This window comes from Callorhinus ursinus, unplaced genomic scaffold (assembly GCF_003265705.2).
Source record: "Callorhinus ursinus isolate GAN/ISIS: 27379988/994484 unplaced genomic scaffold, GSC_fseal_2.0 scaffold61, whole genome shotgun sequence".
NCBI lineage: Eukaryota > Metazoa > Chordata > Mammalia > Carnivora > Otariidae > Callorhinus > Callorhinus ursinus.
The window spans coordinates 347,845-371,369 of NW_027397123.1; the positions used below are offsets into that span (position 1 = coordinate 347,845).

Below are 23,525 nucleotides of genomic sequence, written 5' to 3' on the forward strand. Positions count from 1 at the left end.
CGGGCCAGAGCGGCCGCCGGTTGGTGGGTCCGGCTTCCGGTGGCGAGGGCGGTGCTTCCGGGGAGGGCAGCCGGGCCGAGGGAGGAGGGTCTGACAGTTGGAGCTGCCGGGAGGGAGGGCGGGCAGCGCGTGTGGGCGCGGGCGCGGAGGGTCAGGTGAGGCGCGGGCCACGGACGGGGTGGTGGGACCGGGCAGGATGCGGAGGGGATGGATGGTGTCCTGGTTCTGGAATCAGTCTCGGCGACGCTCTGCGGCCCGGACAAGCGACTTCTTTCTCTGAACCTCAGTTTCCTCCTCTGTAGAATGGGGGCCAGAATCTGACTGTAGCATCCTCCTTACGGCTTAGAGTGAGAGGTCCGCTCGTGCATGTCGGAGACCCTAGTTCAGCGCCTAGCACACTGCACACTTCGTTAGTATACTATTATTATTAGTACTGTACCGATGATAATGTTTGCGCTTGGCGTGGAAGATCTGGGTGTGGGAGCGTGCCATTGGAGGCCCGCCGATTTCGGTTCCAGTCCCAGCCCAGCTTTGTGGGAGTAGGCCTATGCCTGAACCTCTCTGGACCTCATTTTCCTAATCTATACAATGAGGGTTAGTAGTTCTATACCATAGGGTCGTTGTGAGGATGCTGATGAAATGTGCGTGTAAATCCCTTAGCACAAGGGCTTCGCACAGTATTGAGTAGGAGCTCACTGTATTGGGACTATGATGATAATGATTCTGGGAGTCACTGGTGTAGCTGGGACTTTCGGGGAAGTAGAGGGTAGGAGGAAGCTCAGAGACAGCAATAGGAAAAACTCGGAATCTGGAATTGGGCAAATCGACATCCTGCCACTTACTGTTTGACCAATTTTGCCAGATCTCATAGATTTAGATTTTTCTTTTCTTTAAAAATCACTGATGCATTTTTCCTCCAGTCAGTTAATTTGAGAAGGAAATTTCGTATTGGCGTACTTATGGAAAACTAGCATTGCTGGCCGTGAAAAGAAGGAAAACGTAACCTGAAATACAACAGAAACTGAATAGTCTATTTAAATTGTAGACAGAAGCTGAAAGAGAATTGAAAAGGGAATATCACGGTCCCACGGGCACTGTCAAGTTATACTCTGTTCTTTGCTCACACTTTGCATGTGGCTGACATTAGGTCAGTGACTGTCCTACCCTTTCTCTAGCTCACCGAAGTTTGATTTATTTAATGCATATGTACATAGCACTTATCACCTGCCCAGCATTGTTTTAAGGACTCGGTGTTTATGAACTCACTTCATCCCTCTAACCATTTTAAGAATAGATACCCCTATTATTCTTGTTTTCTATTTGAGGGAAGTGACATCCAGAAAGGTTAAGGGTAACCCCTGACCCCCAGGGGCGGGGTTTGGAAGTGGTAAAGTCAGGATGTAGATCCAAGCCTTTCAAGGGCTTAGCAAGGGAGTCTGATACATGGTAATTGCTTGAGTTTTAGGAACTGTCATTTGCTATTATTATTAATGTTCCAATTTTCACTGTTTAGAAAGTGCTGGAGATGGGCTTTTAATGGAGGAGAGAGGCAATTGAGTCCAGCAGGGGGACTTCTGCAGCTGTAGGGAGAGGATACCAGTTCCCAAAGGCTTCTGGTAAGCATTAACTGACACCTCGCAGAGACTGACCACAGCGCCTGGGTTGTAGTAATCCCTCAGCCAGTGTTAGTCATAGGCATTGGACTGACTTGGCCCTATAGTTCCTTGCTGTGTGACCTTGGACCTGCCACTTTAATTTGTAACATGGGGATCATTTTAACTTTTTTTCCCCGGGTGGTTGTGAGAGACACTGAGCTGTGTATACTCAGTGCCTGGCATGTAAACTTTCGACAAGAGTTACTGACTGGGCAGTGGATCAGGGAGAACTTGTTTTCGAATCCCAGTGAAGTCACTTGGTAAATGTGGCATTTGACAGATGACTGTACCTCGATGAGTTGTTTTTTTTTTTCATCGATTAAAATGGGGCTAATAATAGTCCTCCCTCATGAGGAGGTTGTGAGGTGTCAGCATGATGCCTGGCTCCGGTCCTGGTGCATAATCAGTGCTTGGTATGTGACATGTTGTCTTTCTGTCTGATATATTGAAGCCTCACCATGCCCTGTCCTTGGAGAGATGCTGGTGGTGTTGGCTTTGTCCAGTGGCAAAATCCAGAAGGCAAAGTAGATCTTAGGAGTCAAGTGCGGGTCAGAGTGATGTCTGTGGTCCTGTTTATCAATAAGAGACGCAACAGCAGCATCAGAGAAGGCCAGGATGAACCCCCGTTGGAGGCAGAGGGGAGAGTCTCACATTTGGGGACTTTGGGAAAGCTTCACAAAGTGGGTGACAGCCAAACAGAGTGAGGGAGAGCTTGCCAGGAGGACAGGATGAGAAAGCATTCCAGGCACAGGTGAGCCTCCGTGGGAAAACCGGGAGGCACGCAAAGCCCTAGTCGGAGGAAAGGCTAAGACAGGAGGCCTGAGAGGTAAGAACAGCCAATGCTTCCAGACTCTTAGGGTACATGGGCACTGCCTCAGGTACTCCGAGCATAGAAGCTCATCTGGCGTTCTAGCCGTCCTCCAAGAGAAGTAACATCTGTACCATCTCGATTTCCAGATGGGGACACCAGGCCTGACTGGTGAAGGAACTTGCTGAGACCACGCAGCTAGGAAGTGGTAGAGAGCCAGATTTGAACCCCGTGGTCTGGTTCCAGAGTCCTTATTCTCATACCGTCTCGGTTGTACCAACAGAATGGGGGCAGGGAGGGGCGTTTAGTGGGATGGTGAGCAGAAGGGGTCTTCTGCTCCCTGTGGAGCAAGCAGAGGAAGGTGAGGGAGAAGGATCAGAATGGGGGGCCAGGGGGCGCCTGGGTGGCTCTGTTGGTTAAGCGTCTGCTTTTGGCTCAGGTCATGATCTCAGGGTCCTGGGGCTCCTTGCTCAGTGGGGAGTCTGCTTGTCCTTCTGCCCATCCCCCCACTCTCATGCTCTCTCTCTCAGATAAATAAAATATTAAAAAAAAAAATCAGGGGTCGGAGTGGGTAGAGGGGAGTAGAGTGAAGGAAGAGGGCAGAGGGCTTGGAGCAGAGGGTAGGGCCAGAGAAGGATAGGGCGGCTGAGTGGGACAAGTGGTCCTGGAGGCAGATCGCAGTGAATTATCAGGCAAGGAAGTTTTTCCCTTTAGTTTCCTTTTTTTTTTTTTTTTTTTTGATTTTATTTATTTATTTGACAGACAGCATAAGCAGGGGACGCTGCAGCTGGGGGAGAGGGGGAAGCAGGCGCCCCGCTGAGCAGGGAGCCCAACTCGGGGCTCGATCCCAGGACCCTGGGACCATGACCTGAGCCACCCCGGTGCCCAGTAATGTTCAGGGGAAAGTCCCCGTTGGTGCTAATGTGTCCTTAACAGCTTTCTGGCACCCGCTCGTCTTACTTAAGTGGACGTTGGTTTTCCATTTCTTGTCCGAGGCTCTCCTGATGTGGTGGCCCACCTCTCTGCCCTCAGCTCCTCCTACTTGCCTCTACTTCCCGCAGTCACCCCGGCTCCGTGCCGTCTCGCACCCATGCCAGATGGGTTCCTGGCTCTGGACACTGGACTTGCTATACCTTCTCCTGGAACGCTTTTCCTCTGTAAAACCACGGGGCTCACTCCTCCACCTCTTTCGGGTCTCCTGTCGCTTTAGAGGGGTCTCCCCTGTTCGCCCCATTTCGAATCACAACCCCTCCCTGCCTTGCCAGGCCCTCTCTGTTCTGCGTGACACCGAGGGCTTTCTGACTCACCGTATTGTGATCCGTTTTGCTTGTTTACTCTCTCGTCCCCCTTCCCCTGTCCCCACCTAGATGCCACGCTCTGTATTTCTGTTCACCTCAGGATCTTTAGCTCCTAGAATAGTGCCTCGCACGTTGTAGGCTGTCGGTAAATAATTTGTGAATGGATGACTAATGGGCATTCATATGGTTAAAGTCTTGAGCGGGGGGGTGGTGGCAGTGGGGGGTGTCTTTTTTTTTTTTCTCTCCCTCTCTTATCCCAGCCAGAAACTTCTGAGGTGTGTGGGGATGGAGCTGTAGACATTTGCCATCCCTGGGCCTTGTCCCAGGCAACCATGAGAGTTGTGGCAGCTCTGTCCCAGGCTGACTTCCTGCCAGGTGTTCAGGCTATTCCTGGGCTGTGAGCCCCCAGCCTGGGCAGTCTCCTCTGGCTGGCAGGCAGGCCCGACAGGCAGCGAAGGAGGAACAAACACTCATAGCCCGATGGCGACTCATGGGCCCTCTGCCCTTGTTCTCTCTTCCAGGCTCCCGGGAGCAGCACCAGAGCCGGAGAGACAATGGTCTCAGTGACTATGGGTGAGTCTGTGGCCTTCTCTCCGGGGCTCCCCCTCCCCAGTGCCCTTTCTGAGGTATGACCTTGGACGAGGTGGGGGAGGGAGGGCCAGGTCACTGGCAGGAACAGCTGTTGCCTGAGGACCTCGGAGGCGGGGCTGCGGCCTGCCCAGGGCCTAGCCACTCTGTATCTTGGCCTCCCGATGGCATAGTCTAGCCTTAAAGAACTTGGTGATGTGGAGCCCAGCAGAGCCTCAGTTTTTTCACCTGTAAAACGGAGAAACTAGCAGTCCCCACGTCCTGGGATGCTGTAAGGGTTAAGTAGGTTATTGCATGTCCGACCTTGGGCATGGTTCCCAACAAATGTTAGCTGTTAGGATTCTCATAAGCCCCATCACTATATTCTCTTTAAGCTCTGCACCGTGGGATTGCCAAAGCACAGAGGTTAGCGGGTAGCTTGTATGTTTTTTGAGATTTGTGCCTATAGAGAAGTACATAGGACATCCTTGTGTGGTCATGAGAGCAATTAGAAAGTAAACGTGGGACTACATCCTTTATGATTCCATTTCTATAAAGCACAGAAACAGGCAAAACCAATCCATGCTGTTGGAAGGTGCTGGCTGCCCTCGAGAAACAGAGAGACATCACTACATAGGGAATGTGGTGGGGGCAGGGGGGGTTTCTGGGGTGTTGGAAATGTTCTGTCTCTTGCTCTGGGTGTGGCTTCTTTTGCTCCGCATAACGGCCGGAAGTCCCCTCTGGCTGCGTGTAGCTGCAGTTCTTTCCTTTGAGCTGCTGTGTAGTATTTCTTGCGTGTGACCACCCTTGGTTTCTCTGCTTCTGTCCACGATCCTGCATTGCTTCTGGGCTGGGGCTGTTAACAGACCAGCTGCTGTGAATATTCCAGTGTGTGTCTCCTGCTGTGTATGGCAAACTGTACGTCACTGAGTCCACGACACATGTTGTGTGTCCCCTCTTACTCTTTCTGGAATGGGGGTGCTCCTGACCATTTACTTTGCAGCATATTTTTCTCTTTAGTAGGACGTGAAATGATGGCAAGGGCCCGATGTGGGGACGTTTGCAGTTCCTCGACTTTGCTTCAGGCAGCTAGCCACCCCCAAACGATGTGGCTTCTTTTCCCCCCTTAATAACAACATAACTGAGATACGGTTCACATTTTATATGATTCCCCTATTTTAAAAAGTGTCCAGTTCAGTGGTTTTTATATTCTGTGTTCAGAGTTCTGCAGCCATCAGCACAGTCAGTTTCAAAACCTTTTCATCACTCCCCGAAAGCCCCCATACCCATTAACTAACAGTCACTCTCTTCCCTGCCAGCCCCTGGCAACCACTAATCTGCTTTCTGTCTCTGTAGATCTCTATAGATATTTACCTATTCTGGACATTTCATATAAGTGGGATCATTATGTGTGTTTTCTTTAATGGACAAAGTTGCCTGCTTTTGGCTAATGGAACCCAGGGCCCCATGCCTGGGCAGGTGGATAGTGCCTGTGTAAGGCAGAAAAAGGCCCCCTGTCCTCTGGGCTGGTGGCAGAAGTCCTAAGGGCATGAGCTCCTCACCTCCCCTCAATCTTGGGGAGATAGGCCTGTGGCCAGGTGGGCAGAGGGGTGGCCCCTGGGCCTGTGCCCGATCCCTGAAGTCACCTAGACCAGAGTCTCTTTCCCCACTCTGAGCCTCAGTGGTTTTATAAGCAAAATGGGCATAGCAGTAGCAAATTTCTTGTTTTGATGGTTGGGTGTAGTGCTATTAAAGAAAAAAGTTTCCCCAGTGAAACCACGGCACACCATTGATTGCCCGGTGGCTCTTAGTTTCAGAGATGTTAAAATGTGAAAAGAAAGTTCTTAGAATTAGTGATCTTATCTAACACCCGTTGGCCAGACCAGGGTCAGTTTGAAGGTCACACCCAAGAGGCTAAACAGACAAGTTTAGAAAAAAATAAGGCTTCATGGGTGGGTGTGTCCCTGGTCTTGGCCTTGGCGGTGGTAGTGGTGGCAGAATAAGAATAGCAGCAGCTGCTATGAGATGAGATTGTCCCCTGGGCCAGGTGTCACTCAAAGTCCTTTATGGGGCTTTATGGGGCCTCTCACCGAGTCTGCACAGTGATCCAAGTATGCAAGAATGTGGGCGTTATCACTGGAACGTGAGCTCGATGAGGGCAGGGATGTTGTCTTGTGTCCTGGAATCCCCGGTCCTTAAAAATGGGACCTGGCCTGTGCCAAGTCCTCCATAAGTCCTTACTGAGTGTATTATCCCTAAATTTACAGAGGAGGAAACGGAGACCCCCAAGCTTTAAGTTCCCATAGGCCCTTAGCCAGGAGGTGGCAGAGCCAGAATTTGAACGCAAGCACCAAAGCCTCTGCTTGCTGCTTCTGTGGTGAGGAGAGGGCTTGCTGGCGCTCATAGGCCGGCTGTGTCCCTTCTTTCCGGTCACCTGTGGATCCTGTCACCCTCGGGAGCTGGGCCTGCCAGTGGGGACCAGGGCGGAGAACCCAGAGCCCCGGCTCCCTGAACTCGGGCACTGGCCAAGCGTGGGGATGGTCGTGGTGGCTCGCAGCCAGGGCAGAGCTGTGAGCAGGAGGGCCGTACAGAAGCACATGGGCTTCGGGCTCTCAGTCCCCTCAGGCCTCCTTCGTGGCCTCAGTCTCCTGGTTGGCAGAGTGAGGCGGTCCTGATGCTGCTGAGCTCCTCACAGGGGTGTGGGCGGGCTGAGTTCCACTGCTTCCGTGAAGCGCTCGGCCAGGACCTGGCGTACGGTGAGCATTTAATTTGTGGGAGCCGTGGTTTTGCGGCTACTCTTCTCTGGAGAGAATAATGGGAATAATGAGCCCTGTCCATCCCCCAGCCACTTCCGAGTGGATCCAGTTCTTTAAGGAAGCCGGCATTCCTCCGGGGCCTGCTGTCAATTACGCTGTGATGTTTGTGGATAATAGGTAAGGGGGCCAAGGGGACAGAGCGGGAACTTGGAGAGAGGAGGGGAGAGGTGGGGGGAGAAGGGAGCTGGCTGGCCCATCCGTCCTGACCCACTTGTGGCCTCACTGGTGACCCTCCCCTGCAGGATCCAGAAGAGCATGCTGCTGGATCTCAACAAAGAGATCATGAATGAGCTGGGCGTGACTGTGGTGGGCGACATCATTGCCATCCTCAAGCATGCCAAGGTGGTGCACCGTCAGGTGGGTGCGCAGCCCAACCCCTTGGTCCCTCGGTTTAAGGTGCGGTGGAGGGACGGTAGCAGAGCCAGCAGGAGGCTTGGAAGCAAAAGCAGGCAGACCTGAGTTCCAAGGCTGGTTGTACCATTTGCTGTGTGACATTGGGCGTGTTGCCTAACCTCTCTGAGCCTTTCTTTCTCCATTGGTAGAATGCAGATAGGCAGACCTATCTTGCAAAGTGGTTTATTTATTTATTTATTTTATTTATTTATTTATTTATATTTATTTATTTGAGAAAGAGAGAATGAGAGACAGAGAGCACGAGAGGGAAGAGGGTCAGAGGGAGAAGCAGACTCCCCGCTGAGCAGGGAGCCCGATGTGGGACTCGATCCCGGGACTCCAGGATCATGACCTGAGCCGAAGGCAGTCGCTCAACCAACTGAGCCACCCAGGCGCCCCGCAAAGTGGTTTATTTAACCGAATTAAATAAAGCCCCAGTACAGTGTAAATAGTTGGGCCTCAGTAAAGGCTCTCTATTAATCATTACTAGTTCTCATCTTCCTCATAATGATGATCATCATTAGCAGGACTCTTCTCTGTCCCCAGGACAGGAGCTCCCCCTGTGGGACTCGGTCGGTGACTTGGCCAACAACATGGTTATTCCATTCTTGGCCCTTCCACTTACAGTGACCTTAGACAAGTGATCTTTACCTCCCTGAGTCTCTCTGAAACAGGCTTTTCACACTCCACTCCTGTATAGGGGACTGTGGCCACCTACCAGATAGTGTGTGTGGCACCGAGGCCAGACCTGGAATGAAGAGCTTGTTGAATCTTGATAGCTGACACTTACCGAGGCTTTACCATAGCCTGTCAGGACCTGTCTCCATCCTTTACTCATTTTAACTCATTTATTGCGCACTCCACTCGACTGAGAAGCAAGCTTGCCTCAGAGCTGTGCTCTCAGACCCTCACTTTACCAAACGCTGGCTGCTTCCCCGACCCAGGGACCGGCCTTCACCTGGCCATCATCCAGCCAGGACCCCACAGCGAGCACTCTGTCAAGTCAGGGGCATTCCCCGAGTTATCACAGAACAGGCCACTGAGCAAAGCTTTTTTTCCCCCTTTAAACTTTTAAATTTGGGAACAACTTTAGGTTTACAGAAAAGTTCTGACAACAGTACAGAAGGTTTCTGTATCTCCTTCCCTAAGCTTCCCCTCATGCTAGCACCGCGCGTAAACATGGCGCGTTTGTCAAAAATAAGAAGGGAACGTTAGCACGCTCCCACTAACTACACCACAGACTGCTTGGATTTTCTCAGTTCTCTTTCACCGATGTCTTCTTCCTCTTCCGCGAATACCACCATGCAATTTACTTAAGTCTCCTTACGTCTCCTTGGTCTCTGTTAATTTGCGACAGTTCCATAGTCTTGCCCAGTGTTTGATGAACTTGACAGTTTTGAAGAGTACTGCTCAGGTGTTTTGCAGAACGTTTCTCCGTTTGGGTGTGTCTGCTGCTTTCTCATGGTTGGGAGTGAAATGTTCTGAAATCTCTTCTCTAGCAGCTCGGACTCTGATCCCTCCAGTGTTGCTCAGATTTCTGTTCCCGGACCTCATGCCCTTGTCCCTCTGGTAACCCAGACGCCTGGTTTTTTTTTGTTTTTTTTTTTTGTTTTTTACAGGACATGTGCAAGGCTGCCACTGAGTCAGTGCCCTGCAACCCCAGCCCCATCCCAGGCGAGATCCGCCGAGGCGCCTCTAGCGGTGAGTCCCACCCACCTAGGAGTCCTTCCCTTTATTCATGTAGTTTAGTTGTCAAGGGGACACACCTGGAGTCTGCATCTCAGGTTCTCTCAGCCGCTGATTTTCATTGGTGGCAGTTCTGTTCTATAAAGTTCTATTAAGCGAACACTGAATTAGCGAGTCCCGAGTCGCTGCTCCCGGAGGAAATACAAGGTTAGGTTCCTGCGAGCCTCTGGTTACAACATCTTTGCCAACTGATCAGTGCAGACCCGACTTTATGTGTGTTTCTGTTTAAAGACTTTTCATCTGTTATAGGTCGATGCGTTAACATCGAGCCGGGGACCAGCAGCACTATAACGCGTGCCTGGACAAAGCTAATCTAACACATATATTTTCTCCGTGAGGCACATCACTTGGGAATACTAGAAACCACCTTGTCACTATGCTTGGGGGCCATTTTAAACAGCAAAATCACTAACAAAAAGCACAAAAATGTAAAAACATGGCACGAAATAGACCGCGAGAAGCCTACTTGTTTACTTGTGTGAGAGCTGACACAACAAGGCAGAGCGTCACCTCGTTTGACTTCAGGGGGCGAGTGGGTGTCAGGTGACTCAGGTCTTTCACTGTTCAGTGCCTGGCTGTGGATGACCACAAAAGCATCACAAGTATTGGTTTTGGGGTTACAAATCAATGTTAGCGAAGAGGCACATTTGCAAGTAGGGAATCTGTGAATGGTGGGAACAGACTGTATTTATACATTTGTTTTTTTTCAGCAGTGTGATACCTTTTTTTTTTTAAAGGTTTTATTTATTTGACAGAGAGAGACACAGCAAGAGAGGGAACATAAGCAGGGGGAGTGGGAGAAGGAGAAGCAGGCTTCCCATTGAACAGGGAGCCCGATGCGGGGCTCGATCCCAGGACCCCGGGATCATGACCTGAGCTGAAGGCAGACGCTTAATGACTGAGCCACCCAGGCGCCCCAGTGTGATATCTTTTTAAGAAAAATAAACTTGAGGGGTACCTGGGTGGCTTAGATGGTCAAGCATCTGCCTTTGGCTCAGGTCATGATCCCAGGGTCCTGGGATCGAGCCCCGCATCGGCCTCCCTGCTCCGCGGGAAACCTGCTTTTCCCGCTCCCTCTGCCACTCCCCTTGCTTGTGTTCCCTCTCTTGCTGTGTCTCTCTCTGTCAAATAAATAAAATCTTTAAAAAAAAAAAAAAGAAAAAGAAACTTGGGGCTCCTGGATGGCTCAGTCGTTGGGCTTCTGCCTTCGGCTCAGGTCATGATCCCGGGGCCCTGGGATCGAGCCCCACATTGGGCTCCCTGCTCGGCAGGAAGCCTGCTTCTCTCTCTCCCACTCCCCCTGCTTGTGTTCCCTCTCTCGCTGTGTCTCTCTCTCTCTCTTTCAAATAAATAAATAAAATTTAAAAAAAAACCTTTATTTTTATTTTTTTAAGATTTATTTATTTGTCAGAGGGAGAGGGGGGTAGAGAGAGAAAGATCAAGCAAGCAAGCAGAGGGAGAAGCTGGCAGGACCCCGGGATCATGACCTGAGCCGAAGGCAGACACTTAACCAACTGAGCCACCCAGGCATCCCAAGAAAAATAAACTTTAAAAAAAATCTTATATGCATATTAGCCTTTGCTGCATAACAAGCCCCAAATGGGTTTAAAGCACTGACTTTTTATTTCTCATGATTTTATGACCTGGGCGGTCAGTTCTGTTCTGGGCCAGCTCAGCTGATCTCAGTGGTCATCTAGCAGCTCGGTTGAGGCTGGGTGATCTAGCATGGCCTCACTCACACGTCTGGTGGTTGGCTTGATGTCATCTGGGCCAACAGAGGTGACTGGGCCACATGTCGCTCGTTTTCCAGCAGGCGAGCCTGGGCTCGTCCACACGGTGCTGATCGTAGGGTTACCCAGAGCAGCATGAGAGGGCAGGCCCCACGGTGCAAAGCACCTCTTAAGCTTCCGCTTGTATAACTCTTGCTCTTGTCCCATTGGCCAAAGCCCGTCACGTGCCTGAGCCCAGCGTCGGTGTGGGCAGTGCCACCCAAAGGCATGGACAAAGGGAGGCTGAACAAATTGGGAGTTCTTTCCTGCGACAGTCTGCCTGAACTTACATCTGGGAAAGTGTGCGATCATGAAGGTACAGCTGAATCACTTTCCACAGGCGCAACGGCCGTGTAGCTAGCCGCATCCAAATCCAGAAACAGAAACCTGACCAGCATCACTGCCCCCCTTTCCGGGGCACCCATTACCCTGATTTCCCACAGCACAGAATGTCTATTTTTGTTAGTCTTTTTTGCTAGTCTGTCAAGTATATAAAACTGAAGTCAGATAGTGTGTATTTTTTATAGCCTTCTGAAGGTCTTCGTTTAAAACAAATTTAAAAAAACTAACAAAATTACTAGTGGAGAAAATAGGCAATTGGGAGGAATAGGGGAAACAGGCAAAGAGGGAAAGGGAGTAGGGAAGAATGTTCCAGAACAGCATTTTTGGTACACTCACTTGTATGCACTTTATAATATACGCTTTTGAATATGCGTGTCTGTATCTGTGTGTCTGACATCTGACTACAGCTTAAATTCATTAGGGCAGAGACAGTTGTTTTCTTCCACCTCAATGGTAATTACCCGTCGTGATGAAACATCACATCCCTTATCCCTTTCAAGCAAGGTGTTTCCCCCTGGGTACACTGCAAGAGGCAGGGCCTCTCAGCTGCGTACCTTCTATAGCAGACCATCCCAGCCACCCCAGGAGGTTCTGCACAGCTCACCAGAAAGCCACCCCCATCCGGCTTCAGAGCTGTCTGAAGAAAAGTCTTGGGAAAACTGTGAAAGGGTATATACCGGTCATTACCAGGGGAGTGAGCCGGGCTGAAAACCGACCATTTTTTCCTGGTAGGGGGAAGGAGGAGGTCTGATTGGGAAGGGCCAATCCCCGGACTTTGGAAAGCTCCAATTCTTCTTCTTTTTCTTTTTGTTCAATTTAAATTTAATTAGCCAATTTCTAATACATCATCAGTTTCAGATGTAGCGTTCAGTAATTTATCAGTTTCATATAATACCTGGTGCTCATCACAATCATGTGAGGAAGGCTCCCAATTCTTGACCTGGGTGGTGGGTATGTGGGAGTTGACTTTCTGTTAAGTGGTCTGTGTAGGTTTGATGGATTTTTTCTGTATGCTCTACTTATAATTTCAAAAACCAACCAAGCAACATATAATTGTAATAGCATATCAAGGGTCAGTATGGGGGACTTCAGTAGGTTTTGAGAGAGAGCACATAGCAGAAAAAGGGAAGGCTTTTAGGGGGTGGGTAGGGTGGAATACCAAAATCTAAAAGCCAGTGGGGTGGGGGGTCCCCGGGACTGTGGAGCAAGCCGGGGCAGCATGAAGGTCTTCCCCAGGAGCTTTTGAAACCCGGGCCCTAAAACCAGCTACACTGTGCCCGAGATGAGACCCGTGTCCTTCCCACACTGGGGCTGGCCCTCCCATCTGCGTGGCGTAGCTCCCCCCTGGTGCCCTGGGATCCCTCCTTCGGCTCCGCAGAAGACTGGGGCCACCAGAGACGGCCCTCACTCCTGTCCCTCACCCCCAGAGGGACGCCACTGCATGTCTTCCCATGGCCCTCCTGGAGCCGGACTCACCATTGCTCAGGGGCCTGGCGGAGGGACCCCTCCTGGAGTCCCTGCTTCCTCACCTGTAAAATTGGCTTGCAGTAGATCCTGTTCTGGTAGGGATGTTGGGATTTTCCGTGAGAGTGTTCATTTTTTCCAGTGGATGTTTATGGAGGACCTGTGAAGTGCCAGAAACTGTTGCAACCTCTGGGGATACAGAAATAAACAGGCATTGTCTCCTGGTGGGGCCTGCATACTCGCCCGAGAGCCCACCAGTAGACAAATCCGTGTCATTTAGTGTCAAGCAGTAACTAGGGTTGTGAGACAAAAGCAAGCCTAGCATAGGGTCAGGCCGGTGGAGGTTGATGGAGTGGTGCAGGAAGCTTTCTCTGAGGAGGTGCCGTCGGAGAGGAGACCTGAGTGAAGAGCCAGGGCAAGCTGGTTGGTGCTCGGGTAACTGCATGCCAGGTCGAGGGAACAGCATGTGCTATGAAGAGGTGCTGGGTGGGGAAGATCCCCCAGACCAGCATGGTGAAGCGGAGCCGGGAGAGGAGCTTGGGTGAGGTGTGATGGGAACCAGGCTGGTCTAGGGCCACAGGAAAGGCCGCCACACAGCGAGGGGTGGGCTAGCTCCTGGTTAGACTGGCCCGCCCCCAGGCACCCCCATCATGGCCGTGTAGACACAGCGTGACTCTAGCTGCCCCTTCCCCATTCAGTCCCAAGACTTTCCTTCTCCGTCCTGGCCCCCATCCCCGGTGCCCTGGCACGACTGGACTCTCCCCTTTCCTCCCTGCAGCCGCCTCTCGAATGATCGCCAACAGCCTGAACCGCGACTCCCCACCCGGCACTCCCCCCAGGCGGCCGGACACCAGCACCTCCAAGATCTCGGTCACTGTGTCCAACAAGATGGCAGCGAAGAGTGCCAAGGCTGCCGGTGAGGGGACTTGGGTGGATGGCGGGACGAGCTGGGGGTGAGGGTGGGTTGGCAGATGGTATTCGGAGGTCATGTTCCCAATGTAGCTGGGTGCTTTGAAGACCACAGGGTGTCCAGAGCATTCAGGCTTGGTCAAGCCCCTGCACCTCTGTGGGCCTTGCTTTCCCAGTCTGTAGAATGGGGACAGTGGGAAGCCCTTGAGATGGTGTACCTAACAGTACAGGTGTATTGTAGTTCTCAGTGGTCGGTTCAGTTGTTTCAGATTTTTTATTTATTTTTTATTGTGGAAAGAACACTTCATGTTGACATTACCCTTTGCATAAGGTCTTAAGTGTTCAGTATAGTGCTGTGGACTATAGGTGGCTCAGTCTCTTTTCCCAGATGCTCACCAGGGCCCATACTGGTGCCAGGCCCTGTGCTTGAGGCAGGGGTCAGAGGTCAGGAAGCTACCGTTTCCTCTCAGCAGCCACGAGGATCCTTCCAGACCTTTGACCTGATCCTCTCACCCTGTGCTAGGACTCTCCGGAGCTTCCCATTGTTCCAGTAGTAAAGTCATCTTCCCACATGTCCTTATAGGCTCTGTATAATGTGCATCCATCTCCTGCATCTCTTCCCCTGGCTCCCTCCCATGTGTCCCTTCCAGGCTCCTTCCCATCGTGGGCCTTTCCCCTGATGTTCCTTTCTCCCAGCACACTCTTCCTCCAAAGACTTCTGTGCTTGGCCTTTGTTTTTCTTCCAGGTCTCAGCTTGAAAGCTGGGAATAGGACTCCGGCCTTTGGGCTTCCAAGCCCTCCTCCTGCTGTCTGCCCCACTGTCCTGCCTTTGTTGCCCTCACCCCCACAGCAAAGATCTTGGCACAAGTGGAAACTGAGGCCCAGGGAGGGGGGCCCTGTCCACCGCTGCCGCCCGTGCTCCCCTTCTGCCCTGTGTGTTTAGAAGTGCCTCCTCCCCGTCTTTGGCCTTTTTGATTTGTGTGTCATGAGCAAGAAAGTTAAAATTCATTTCTGAAGTATTGAAAGGACAGTGAGCCTGGGAGTGACCCGGCTCAGATGTGTTGAGGGGATTCTTTTTTTTTTTTTAATCTTAAGCGAGCTATAATTTACTTATGTACGATGTACACATTGTAAGTATACAGTTTGATTAATTTAAAAAAATTGTTACACCCGTGAAACCACCACCTAGCTGGAGCTCTTGAACCTTTCCCCCTTTCTGAAGTGACTCTGGCTGGGCTGGGAGGTCAGCCTACGGGGGGAGGGGGGGGCAGGGACAGAGCCATAGGGAGCCTTGCGAGGCCCGCCACCGAGTGGGGATTCTGAGCGCCATCAACAACCCTGTTGCACCTAGACCTCTGAATTTCTTGGTGGTTTGGAGTCGGTGGTGGTTGGGAAGATAAGGGATTCTAGTCATTCGAACACATGGAAATAAAGGGCACATTTGTGCCCTTCGCTGGGCGTCCAGCCCCCACCTCAGGAGAACATTCCATCCCAAAAGATGCTCACCTCCCCCCCCCCTCCCCAGCAGCCCTGGCCCGCCGGGAGGAGGAGAGCCTGGCTGTCCCCACCAAGCGGCGCCGGGTCACGGCCGAGATGGAGGGGAAGTACATCATCAACATGCCCAAAGGCACCACCCCCCGGACCCGCAAGATCCTGGAGCAGCAACAGGCGGCCAAAGGTATTGGCCCGGCGGGGGCGCCCTTGGGCGTAGAGGCTGCATTTCCCTTTGGTTGCATGGTGCGGGGTTGGTCACAGCTGCAGGCACTGGCTGAGAGGCAGGCTCTAGCGAGATCCAGGGGGCCTTGGACCGAGGGGACAGCGATGGTGGCCGTAGAGGAGGAGGACACGTCACTGCCTCCGCCCTGTCGTCCTGCAGTTAGTGTTGCAGGGTTCCTTAGTGCCTTGGCTGGCGCCTCTTCCCCGAGCGGTGGGGACTCGGACTCCGTGACTGCTTGCCTGTGACGTGGGGACCATGCCTGGCTGAGGGCAGGTGCCCAAAGCGTGGGAGCCATCATTATGAGCCAGAGGAGCCTGGTTGAGGTTCAGTCCCTAGCTGGGGTACAGAGAGGGTCTTCCCCACAGTGTTCCTTTTAGAATATTGTACATATCCTCATGGAAAAACATTCACATGGTGCAGAAGAATATACAGTACCGACGGACTCTGTCCCCTCACTCGCATATCCCACGCCATCGTTAACCTACCCAGACCAGCATCTGTGAGCTTGCATGCATGCATTTGTACATAGGCCCATATGAGTGTTTTTTAAAAATCACAAATAGCATCATCCTGTAGGTATTGTTCTAGAACTTTTTTTTTTTTTAAGTTTTTTTGGAGGGGGAGAGAGAGAGAGCATGAGCAGGGGGTGGGGGTGCGGGGAGAGGGAGAAGCAGACTCCCCACAGAGCAGGGAGCCCAATGCAGGGCTCGATCCCAGGACCCTGGGATCATGACCTGAGCCAAAGGCAGACGCTTAACTGACTGAGCCATTCAGGCGACCCATTCTAGAACTTTTGTATTGAGATCTTTTCACCTGGATTGTGGGTCTGCTTTCACTCTTTTTATTTTTTATTATTTATTTATTTATTTTAAAGATTTTATTTATTTATTAGAGAGAGAGTGAGAGAGAACAGGCAGGGGAGGGGCAGAGGGAGAAGCAGGCCTCCCGTTGAGCAGGGAGCCCAACGCTGGACTTGATTCCAGGACCCCGAGATCATGAGCCGAAGGCAGACGCTTCACCGACTGAGCCTCTCAGGCGCCCCATGCTTTCACTCTTTTTAATGGTCATTTAATATATGCATCGTATTTATATATCATGACTTAGTAAACATTCTATCGATGGCTATTTGGGTTGGGATTTAGGGAGAGTGCTTATCACCAGTCGGCAGGCTCTCAGAGCCCCATGACCCCCAAAAGAGTAAAGGGAACAACTAGGAATTAAGAACCCTTTGCACACACACACATTTCTCGAACTTGTACAGTCAAGGAGCCCACGGGTCAGTTTCAGTGGATCCTTCCAACAGTTGGCACTAGCCAGGGACGTGTGGGTCAGTGTTAGCCAGGGTGTAGACGTAGAGTCTGTGCCTGCCTGGACCAGAGCTGCCTGGGCCTGGACTAGCCGTGTCTCCCCTCCCTTGTCTGCACGATGCATGGTGCTCGGCCAGGCCTGGGCTCCGTGCGCTGCTCAGCAGGTGCTGGCTGAGGGCTCACTTCCCTCCCAGGTCTCCAGAGGACGTCTGTGTTTGACCGCCTCGGCGCCGAGACCAAGGCAGACACGACGACAGGCAATAAAGTGAGTTGGGAACGGGGAAACCACCTGACGTGCTCTAATTTGTCTCCCTTGCGGGTGTCCGTCCCACATCTAGGCCCTCATACTCCCTGTGCCGCCTCACCCACCTTAACAGCCTCAGTTCCCTTCTTCGCACCTCGACCGCTCTCCTGATTTCCAGTGCCTGGGGTCTGGCTGACTCCTGCCTGCCGCCCTCCGGCCGCTCCCACCTCCTTGTCCCAGACTGGCCTCGGCATCTTCCCCTAAAGGGACTCCTCTCCCAGGCCCTGTCTCAGGGATGCCCCAGTGCCCCCATTCCAGGCAGGCTCCAGTGACGGCCCCATCTGTCTTCCCTGCTCTGCCACCTCCCCCCATCTCCTGCCCCTCCCCCGCAGCGGCAGTGTGTGCCCATCCACAGGACAGGCCACCTGCCCCCCAATCAGACGCTGCTCACCGTGGTCAAGATGAGCGCCGCCCTTCTTGCCTCGGCCTGCAGGGCCCAGGGACGGTGTGTGCTTAGGAGCACACGGCCTGAGCCCTGCCCGGTGTGAATCCAGCTTTGCCACGTCACTTAAGCTCCTTGTACCTCAGTTTCCTTATCTGTCTAGTACCCACCTCGTCGGGTGGTTGTGAGGATTAAGTGAGATATACCTGCACAGTGCTGGGGGTGTCTGATGCGTGGTAGGCACGCTTTGAATGTCACCTTCGATTAACTGCGCCGGAGCTCCCCCGCTGCGTTTCCTGCCTCTCCACCCCTTGCTCACCAGGGCTTACCTGACCTTTTTCTCACCTCCTAGAGTCTTATCATGAGCATGATAATCACGCTCAGGATCATGTGGCTAGAAGATGCAGCCACCTAAAGAGCTTAGCACAGAGGGAGTGCTCCATAGATAAGATTCTTATTCCTGCCTTGGGGGCTTGGCCCTTGCTCTTTTCTCGGCTGATTGATCCTTGAGGGCGTGGCTTACACGTCAGCACCTGGGGGAAGGCGTCCCTGAACTCCCAGAGGAGGCTTCCCCATCTCCCGCTCGCCGGCACTCCTGTCTCGTCCAGAGAATGCACCACTGTCGTAATTAGGGAGTTGTTTGTGTCATTTCCACTGCCAGATCTGGCTCCCCCACTGGACTGTGAGCCCCCTGAGGGCAGGGCCAGGGACAGTCGGGACTCAGGAGAAACTTGTTGAGTGAATGACCAAATTCGTCTTTTGTCATGTTCCTCTGTAGACCTTTGCAAATGGTCTTCTCTCTGTGTGTGGCCCACCCGCTCTCTTCCCATCTTTATTAGACCTATGTGCCCACACTTGCAGATCTCATCTCAGATGTCCCTTGTGCAGGGAGTCTCTCCTGAACTTCGGCCAAGGTCAGTGGCTCTCACCACTGGCTAGTGTGTCACCGTGTCACCGATGGGTGTTCCTCCCAGCGAGGCCGGGCACGGTGAGGCAGCACTGCACTCATGCGTGTTGAATGACTAAGTGACTCACTTGTCCCATCTCTGACCCCTGCAGCCCACAGGAGTTTTCAGCCGCCTGGGGGCCACCCCAGAGATGGATGAGGATCTGGCTTGGGACAGCGACAATGACAGCAGCAGCTCTGTCCTGCAGTATGCCGGGGTCCTGAAGAAGCTGGGCCGGGGCCCAGCCAAGCCCAGTCCCCAGCCGGCACTGACTGTCAAAGCCAAGGCCACAAGCTCGGCCGCGACGGCAGCCACCCCGACACTGCGGCGCCTGGCCCTTTCCTCACGCCCGGGGCTCGAGAGGAAGCCGGAGTCCCTGTCCAAAGTCAGCATCATCCAGAGACTGGGCAAGGCTGCCCTTGTGCCCGAGGCCCAGGACAGCCAGGTCACGAGCACCAAGAGTAAGTCCTTGGCCGAGGTCAAGGTCACCATTAAGAGGACTCTGGTGGGGCCCCGGGGGAGCAGCTCCAGCGAGGGCCTGGGCGCCCAGATGGACCATGCGGGCACAGTGAGCGTGTTCAAAAGACTGGGCCGCAGGACCTTCTAGCCTCTGGGCGGGGCACGGGCCCCTCTCTAGGCTCCTGGCTCTGGCAGAGGCTCGCGTGAGGCCATGCCCAGCCCTCTGCTGGCTCCTGGATGACACTGCTTGTCTCCCTCAGGCATTCGAGCCGGCCCGAGCTTTCTGGGGGCTCACCCCAGTGTTCTGAGTCTGACATGGTCGCTGTGGCCTGGCCTTGCTGCTCTAGGACTTTCCTTTTTCACGTCCTTTGTTCTCTCCTCTCGGACTGTGGCCTTTGGCAGGACCCACTTTTCTACCTCTCCCAGAGCCAAGTGCTCTTTTCCCTCCTCTGTTCCCCCTCCTGCCCCTCGGCAGCATCTGCTGCCTCCGCCCCAGCTCCCCAGCCTCCCCAGTCCCCCACAGAGTCCCCCCACCTTACCGACGTCCCGACTTCCCCTCGCTCCTCTGCCCCCTCCCCCAGCTGTCCCCCCTCCCCACGGCTCCTTTAACTTCTCTGTCTCTCCCTCTCTTCACACTGTTCATTTCTCTTCTGTTTTCTGTCCCCGTGGCAAGGCCCGACCGTGCGCTGCGTCCTGCCTGACCCTCCTGCACCTCCGGCCTCCCAGCGACCCCCTCGTCGGCGGTGGCGTCGAGCCTGTAGAGACTGTTAGCTGCCCTCACGCCCGGGCTGGAGGGACCTCCCCCAACCCTGGGCTGCAGCGGGGGCGCCTCTGTTTTCCTGCCCTGGGCACCTTTTCCTCTGAAAGCCCGTGGTGGGTGGTGGGCAAGGGTCGCTGGGAAGGGAGGCCAGTACCAAGAGAAAGAGAGAGAAGAAAACAGCTATTTTAATATATTTTTGTGACTTTCAAACTGTTTCCCTCCCCTCCTTCAGGGTGAGTCACAGGGTTGTTTTTCACACAAAGCACAATGTAGGTGGGGGTGCCAATGAAGGGTTGGGCTCTGTCCGTGAAGGTCAAGGCTCCACGTGGGCCATGTCTTTGCTGCAGGGAGTAATGATCACGGTCACCGTTCAGTTGGACTTCCTCTTCCCCTCACCCAGCTCCTCTTCTGCCACTGTGTCCTCCCCCTCCGTATAGTTCACCTGTTTCTGCCACTCTGCCTGTTGGTAGCTTTCCAAGCTGCAGGCTCCCTTGTGAGGCAGCAGGTTGCTGTCGATCTGATCATACACCTGCTCGCTGCTGCACAGCCCCTTACTCCGTGCCAGGCCTGTTCTAGGAACTGGGGATCCGTTGGGAGCGAGGCAGACAAGCCCCTGCCTGCGTGGCCGACCTCTCTAGCCAGGCAGATGGCGGTAGGGGGATCATGCTGTCGAAAGAATGGGAGGGAGGGGCAGAAGTGGCCAGGGCCTCTTCCGATGTTGGGCATAAGGGGGACTTTCAGAGGAGGCGAGGTTAAGGGCTGAGCTGGGAACGGTCAGAAGCGGCTGTGTGAGGTGCAGGAGGAGAGAGGGTCCAGGGAGGGGACACAGCCAGGGCAAAGGGTCTGAGGTCAGAGGAGCAAAGAACATGAAGGCCGGGGCGGGGGGGGGGGGGGCTGGCCAGGGAGTGAGGGGCCTGCCCCAGAGCACCGGTTGGGGTAGGTGGGCTGGGACCGGATGACCTGGGGCTTTGTGACCCGAGGTGAGGAATTCGGACATCTTCCAGAAGCCCTGAGAAATTTGGGAGGGTTTAAAGCTGGCAAGCGATGGTCTGAGTTGGCTTTTATGAAGATGGCTTTGGCCCCCCTTGAGGGGATGAATTGTGGGGAGGGCAGGGGTGGAGGCAGGGAGGCAGCCATGCAGGAGCCCGGGCGAGGAAGGAAGGTGGCGTGGGGCGAAGCGTGGGGAGGAGGGAGGGAAGCGTGGGCAGCGCAGATGGATGGGAAGTTGGGGTGCAGGGGGCGGGGAGCAGGGATCACCTAGAGGAGGGGCCGGAGCATCTAGCTGGAGGTGCTGTTTGTGGAGACTGAGAGGTTGGGGAGGGAGGAGGCCAGGGCGGGAGGGCGCTGGGCTGCTGGGACTCGGGGGCGGGGGGCTGGCACCTGGGCTGGGGACCTGCAGCTTTGGGGAGCACTCAGGGAACTCTGTTCAAAGCCGAGGGCCTGGTGATACCAGCTAGAGAGGAGCATAGAGGCAGGAGAGGACCCAGGAGGGAATTGGGGGCGCTTTTCTCATTTAGAGAATAGAACTGATGTGATTAGCAAGGAATGGGCTGCAGTTTGGGCGACCTAAGAGCAGGTGAGGATGAGATGAGACTTCACCCATTTTTTTTTTTTTTTTTTTTTTTTACTGCGGTGAAATATACATGAGTGACCATTTTAACCATCTGTAAGGGCCCCGTCCAGTGCCATTAAGTACATTCCTGTTGCTGTATAACCATCACCACCGTCCGTCCCCAGACCTGTGTCACCTTCCTGAGCCGATTGTCTGTTTATTTGTGGGTTTTGAGTCCTGGCACGTCCGGGGGGCTGCTGTGTATTGGGCAGCAGGCCAAGCACGGGGCCCAGAGTGTGAAGGGCTGGGCGTCACTGTGAGGGCCGGTGGTGGGGCCCAGGCAAGGCCTGCGGGGCACTGCGTGAAGTCAGGCCTCTGGAGGGCAGTGGACGTGGACAGTGGTGATTCTGGAGGCTGCCCCTTCGTGGTGGGGCTTGCATGCCTCCGCACTTTCCTTGTTGCTCTTCAACTCTGTGTTACTAAGTTTAAGAGCCCTGGGTAAGTTCTTCTTCTTCTTCTTCTTTTTGTTTTTAAAGATTTTATTTATTTATTTGAGGAGAGAGAAACAGCATGACAGGGGAGAGGGTCAGAGGGAGAAGCAGGCTCCCCAATGAGCCGGGAGCCTGATGTGGGACTCGATCCCAGGACTCTGGGATCATGACCCGAGCTGAAGGCAGTCGCCCAACCAACTGGTCCACCCAGGCGCTCCCCCTGGGTGGCTTCTTGATGTGTAATGATGTAAAAACACGAATAGCTCACTTAACCATGAAAGGCTCACCTGCGTGAGGGAAGTCAGGTCGCTGTTGCTCTTTACGGACACCGAGAGGGGAGAGCACTGTCCAAGGTGTCACCCCGCTGACCGGGAGCCTCGCTCCATGACCCCTGCCCTGTGCTGTCTCGACTGCAGTTTGAAACAAGGACCTTTCGGAAAGATGAGGGTGGGGTCCTGGGTTAGGGGTTTGGATTTTCTAGAGTTATCTACGTATACGTGCTCCCCCCCACCGCATCAACTTGCTGTAGGAAGCATTTGCAGCTGTGGGATGCCGCAGGCCTTGAGAGTCACGCCCCATCCTGCCACCGTCTGCTGGCTGGACCGGACCAGACACCTCCTGTGCCTCCCAGAGCCACAGAATCCCTGCCATTTGATTTGGCGATGCCCCCACACCAACCTCCGCATCTGTGACCCACAGCAGTGTGTTATTTTTCCTCTGGTTGTATTAAATATTTTTGAGCTATTATACATTCACGTGGTTCAAAATGCAAAAGATACAAAAGGTTTTATGGTGAGAAGTTCCTTCCTGAGTCTCCTAGCTCCCAGTCCCCTCCTCAGAGGCCACCAGTATCTTCAGTATCTTGAGGAACCCTTCCAGAGATGTGTTTATGGTGTGTGTGCTTTGCTGACACACACACACACACACACACACACACACACACTCCTATAGGCATACAGGCAGAGGAAGATAATAGTAACATATATTTACTTAACCAGCCCTTTCTGGAAGGGAATTCAGGTTGCTTCCAGTCTCTGGCTATTATAAGCAGTGCTCCAATGGATAGATAACCTTGTCGCATGTGGGGTCAGTTTAGAATTCCAGTTATGTCACTTCAGTGCAAATACTGGTATCGGGTCGATAGCAAATCCGAACCAGGCTCTCCTCCGAGATCATTGGCATTCTCCAGATGATTCATTCATAACACTTGTCGCCCCATTCCAAAATGGACTTCAGAGCCATTGGACTCTTGTAGCTGGAGACCCCGGAGGGAGCAGGTTGGGGAATGCTGACAGCTAACACCACATCTTTGTGCTAGGAAGTACTAAGGCTCTGTGAAGTCAGCAGACTCACCGAGTCCTCCGGGAAAGGGCAGTAGCATGAAGTTCAGGGGCTTCCTATTCTCATCCCACGAACAGATGTGAACTGCAGGTACAGTGGGCCTAGGGCTCATGGTAAATCACAGAGCCAGATCCGGGCCAGCCCCGCGGGGACGATTCTGTTTGGATGGTTGGTGTTGGGATGAGGCCACCTCCTCTGGTCGCTCACGAGATCAGGGAACTTTGGGTGCCTGTGGCAGGCAGCCCCACTGCCGCTCCCTCCAGTGTCTTAGCCTGGTGTCGTTAGGCTGCGACCACCTTGATCCCTCCTTTCCCTCCTTTGGGGATCTGAGCTCACTTAGTTTGGTGAGTGCTGCTTCTATACACCGGCCTCTGACGGTCTGATGTTCACCTACACACTGAACTTTACTTGCTTTGTGAACACCGGGTCCTCTGTAAACTTCAAAGCCTGAGCCAGCTGGCAAGTGATGGGACTGGGTCTGATTCCAGGGCCAGGAGC

General features: G+C 53.4%; 1 protein-coding gene across 10 annotated transcripts in view; it reads left to right on the forward strand.

The window, feature by feature from the left end:
- The first annotated feature begins 4 nt into the window (after window positions 1-4).
- CUNH19orf47 (chromosome unknown C19orf47 homolog) overlaps window positions 5-23,525 on the forward strand; it is a 34,127-nt gene continuing 10,606 nt past the window's right edge. For 2 of the 10 annotated variants that reach the window (XM_025854281.2, XM_073885385.1), the window contains exons 1-10: window positions 67-155; window positions 1,514-1,616; window positions 4,283-4,334; window positions 7,174-7,261; window positions 7,387-7,501; window positions 9,157-9,238; window positions 13,637-13,774; window positions 15,293-15,445; window positions 16,986-17,056; window positions 18,537-18,885. In XM_025854281.2, coding sequence (XP_025710066.1) covers window positions 4,316-4,334; window positions 7,174-7,261; window positions 7,387-7,501; window positions 9,157-9,238; window positions 13,637-13,774; window positions 15,293-15,445; window positions 16,986-17,056; window positions 18,537-18,885 — 1,015 coding nt within the window. In that variant the 5' untranslated portion in view covers window positions 67-155; window positions 1,514-1,616; window positions 4,283-4,315. Of the gene's footprint in view, window positions 24-66; window positions 156-1,513; window positions 1,617-4,282; window positions 4,335-5,027; window positions 7,262-7,386; window positions 7,502-9,156; window positions 9,239-13,636; window positions 13,775-15,292; window positions 15,446-16,985; window positions 17,057-18,536; window positions 19,854-23,525 lie in introns of those variants that run through there. The other 8 variants (XM_025854279.2, XM_025854280.2, XM_025854276.2 and 5 more) reach the window with 8 other exon arrangements.